We start from the raw sequence: 3,327 nt of genomic DNA on the forward strand, positions 1-3,327 counted from the left end.
TATATATATATATATATATATATATATATATATACACACACACACACATCGTTTGTAACTACTTTACCTAACTTCCTAACTAACTCTCTAACTAACTTTAGGAAAGTAACTACCTAACTTTTAACTTCCACAATACTAACTAAAATTAGAACAAATTCTTATTTGATTAATTAAGTCTTTCTTTGATATTCTGTACGTCTTGATAACTTTATCTATTTTTTGTACTTTGTTACCAACTAAGAAATGCAATAAAATACAAATATTGTACCGGGGCTTATAAAAGTGAAAAAACCACGACATACACTTTTGTAGAATTTTCCCAAAATCTACAAAAATAATGAACCTCTATTGTGTTCTGATTAGAACAATTGCAAGCTAGGTGCTAGCTCTAGTTCTCAAAGCGATAAACTTCATAGGTTGTTGCTTCCCTTTTCAAGTTAAGTATAACTTAAAAATAAGTTTCTATTTTTGTTTATTCTTAAATACTTTCTCCGTCCACTTTTAACTGATATGTTTTTCTTATTTATAGTCAAATAATAAAAATTTTGACTAACATTTTACATATATTTTTTAATCATATTTATGTAAAAAATTACAATTTATAGTACTTTCCATATAGTTTTTTAATATCAAAACTTGTTATTTAAAATACTGAATTAATGTTATATAATTTAACTTTAAAAATTAGTCAACTAGACTTTCGTAAAACACAATATAACAATTAAAATTGGATATAAAAAGTAATTGTGTTTCTTGGAAAGTTGGAAATAGTACAACTCGATATATAAATATTGTTGTAGTGTGCATGCTAGCTAGCAACAAATCATAGTTGCTACATCTTACAGTCTACAATAGTAATAATATAACAAAAATAAAAATGAAATAAAAATTATTTAAGCGTAAGGAAAAATGTTCAACTTATCATCAAACGCTAAATTCTGGATCCGCCTTCAGTAATATTGTTAGTAGAAGCAGTGTCTGTAGGGTGATTGATTCCCAGAGTGTTCTTAACAGCTTCAGCAGTGTTTTGAGCCATGTTTGCAGCTCCATGAGCCACATTAGATGCACCTTGTGTTGCACCTTGTGCTGCTCCTTGAGCCATGTTAGCAGCTCCATGAGCCACATTAGCTACACCTTGTGCTGCTCCATGAGCCACATTAACTGCACCATGTGCTGCTCCTTGAGCCATATTTGCAGCTCCATGAGCCACATTAGCTGCACCTTGTGCTGCTCCTTGAGCCATGTTTTTCACTTGTGTCCCGGTCTTCGATCAGACATATTTAATTAAGGAAATTTTATATGAATCACATCAATTTCATAGTGTTAAGAGCTAATTACATTTATTCCTACTATTTTTCAAATTAGAAAAATCCCTTAAAAAATTTGATGGAATCCCAATACATTCCAAAACGTCCTGATACATCGCATCCCAATTTCGGATACATCCCTTAGCGTCTGGATACATTGCGTATCGGTTTCGAATGCATCACGTAAAGTCTTGATACTTCGTGTAAAGTGATGTATCCAAAAATAGGAGAACATAGATATTTTTATAATTTTTTTCAAATGATACGAAATTATCGAAAATATAATAAAAATAAATTGTATATTAAGTAATTTTTCATTTAATTAATTATTAATATTAACGAAATATCATACTCATATGAGGGTCTTTAAATGGACGGTTCAAATTGCATTTGATGGCTTAAAGATGGTTGAATCAATACATGGGTTCAGTGCGCGTTGAAAAGTAAGTTAGGTTGAATTGAATTTGGTCATAAATAATCCAACCCTCCTAACACTTAATGAATTTAACTTTATTGTTTATTTTCTTCTATATTTTATTTAATAACCAAATAAAATTAAATAAAAAATATTCTCTTATTTTTATTTTAATATTTTGATACAATTTCTCATGAGTCAATTTATACAACATATTTAACACAAATCAATTAACTTTTAAATTAGGAAAATTTTGAATCAATTAAAATAGACAGAATTAATAAATAGATAAATCATAAACATCAAATTTGATAAAGTAATACTGTCAATGGCTCATTTTTCCACCCATAGACTAACATATGGTATAATTATGTTAATACCTCTTGAATCAAATTGGTTGCTTGGCCTTGGTCTGTCGATCCATCCCTTCTTATCTGCAATTGATGGGAAAAAAAATTACTTTACTAAATTGAATTGTGTCATCTAACATTACTTTGCAAGAATTTAATTAAATGTATCTAATTATAGTAATAAATTATAATGTCACTTGAGCAATTTCGAGAAATAAAAAATGATCTTCTATAATCAGTTACAATTCAATGAATTTTGAAATATCGCCTATGACCTATTCATCAATTTCTTATGTTATATTCTCATATCTCATGTAAAAAGTAAATGTAGTGAGACATGAAATCGATCGCTTCACTAAAGGTAAAGTATGCATAATAATATATAAATCGAGTATATATACCTGAGCTTGTCCAGGAACTTTACCACTGCTATAAAAGTCTTTGCTAGCCATGTTAATTAATTTTGTGATTTATGTTTGTGTAATGAAGTTAAGGTAGTAATTGATGAAATGATTTGATATGTGGGAAAATATATATAGGTGGATTTATGTGCTCAAAAGGTGAGCTTAATGGATACATTTTCTAACTTATGGAGGACAAAATTCAACAACTTGATTGGTACTAGCATGAACTATGGCTTTGGATTGGTTAACAACATATCAAAAGGAACTCTTGATCCGTTTTTTTGGGATAAGTTGAGAAATAGAAAAGAAATTACTAAACAAATATTTTTTTTGTAAAATGTTTTCCTAAAAGACAAATAAGTTCTTTTTATTTATTTTTTAAGTGTTTGATAAGTAATTAACAAAAAAAAATTTAAAAGTATTTTATATATAATTTAGAAAAATGTTATATAAGCAGGGTGAAGGGTAGGTGGGGGGGGGGGTATGTAGGTGGGGGTGAAACTGGGGTGTGTTAAAACTTGAAAGATGGAGAGCAAAATTAATGTGAACTTTTCGAGACGATTAACGTGAAATATCATATATAATTTTTTTTCTCTACTATTGTATAGCTCCAACGACGACACTTATTATACCTCAATAACGAGTAATTTCCTTAGATAGTCACCAATGTTTGAAAAATTACCTAATAATATCACGTATGTTTGTTTTAGGACTACAATATCACTGAACTTTACTTATTTTTCTAAAAATATACTTGACACAAAAAAAAACATTATCTCTTTCCTAATTGAATGTCATGTCACATTCTTTTAAAGGGAAAATTACATGACAAACTATACTAAGTAATTAAT

General features: G+C 28.6%; 1 protein-coding gene across 1 annotated transcript; it reads right to left on the reverse strand.

Annotated features, from left to right (window-relative positions):
* Window positions 1–721: 721 nt before the first annotated feature.
* On the reverse strand, window positions 722–2,670 carry LOC107006412 (perilipin-4-like). Its single transcript, XM_015204973.2, has 3 exons — window positions 2,474–2,670; window positions 2,103–2,156; window positions 722–1,264 (listed from the first exon to the last, which is right to left on the reverse strand). The coding sequence occupies exons 1-3, from the start codon at window positions 2,522–2,524 to the stop codon at window positions 932–934; spliced, it is 438 nt and encodes a 145-aa protein (XP_015060459.2). The 5' UTR covers window positions 2,525–2,670; the 3' UTR covers window positions 722–931.
* Between the last annotated feature and the right edge of the window lie 657 nt (window positions 2,671–3,327).

Source organism: Solanum pennellii, chromosome 12 (assembly GCF_001406875.1).
Source record: "Solanum pennellii chromosome 12, SPENNV200".
Lineage (NCBI taxonomy): Eukaryota > Viridiplantae > Streptophyta > Magnoliopsida > Solanales > Solanaceae > Solanum > Solanum pennellii.

Excerpts from the sequence above, each read along its gene's own strand:
- LOC107006412 (XM_015204973.2), bottom strand. The coding sequence starts at position 2,524 with ATGGCTAGCAAAGACTTTTATAGCAGTGGTAAAGTTCCTGGACAAGCT. Across the intron at positions 2,157-2,473 it reads AAGTTCCTGGACAAGCTCAG|ATAAGAAGGGATGGATCGAC; the intron begins GTATATATACTC and ends CATCAATTGCAG. Across the intron at positions 1,265-2,102 it reads CAACCAATTTGATTCAAGAG|ACCGGGACACAAGTGAAAAA; the intron begins GTATTAACATAA and ends GTCTGATCGAAG.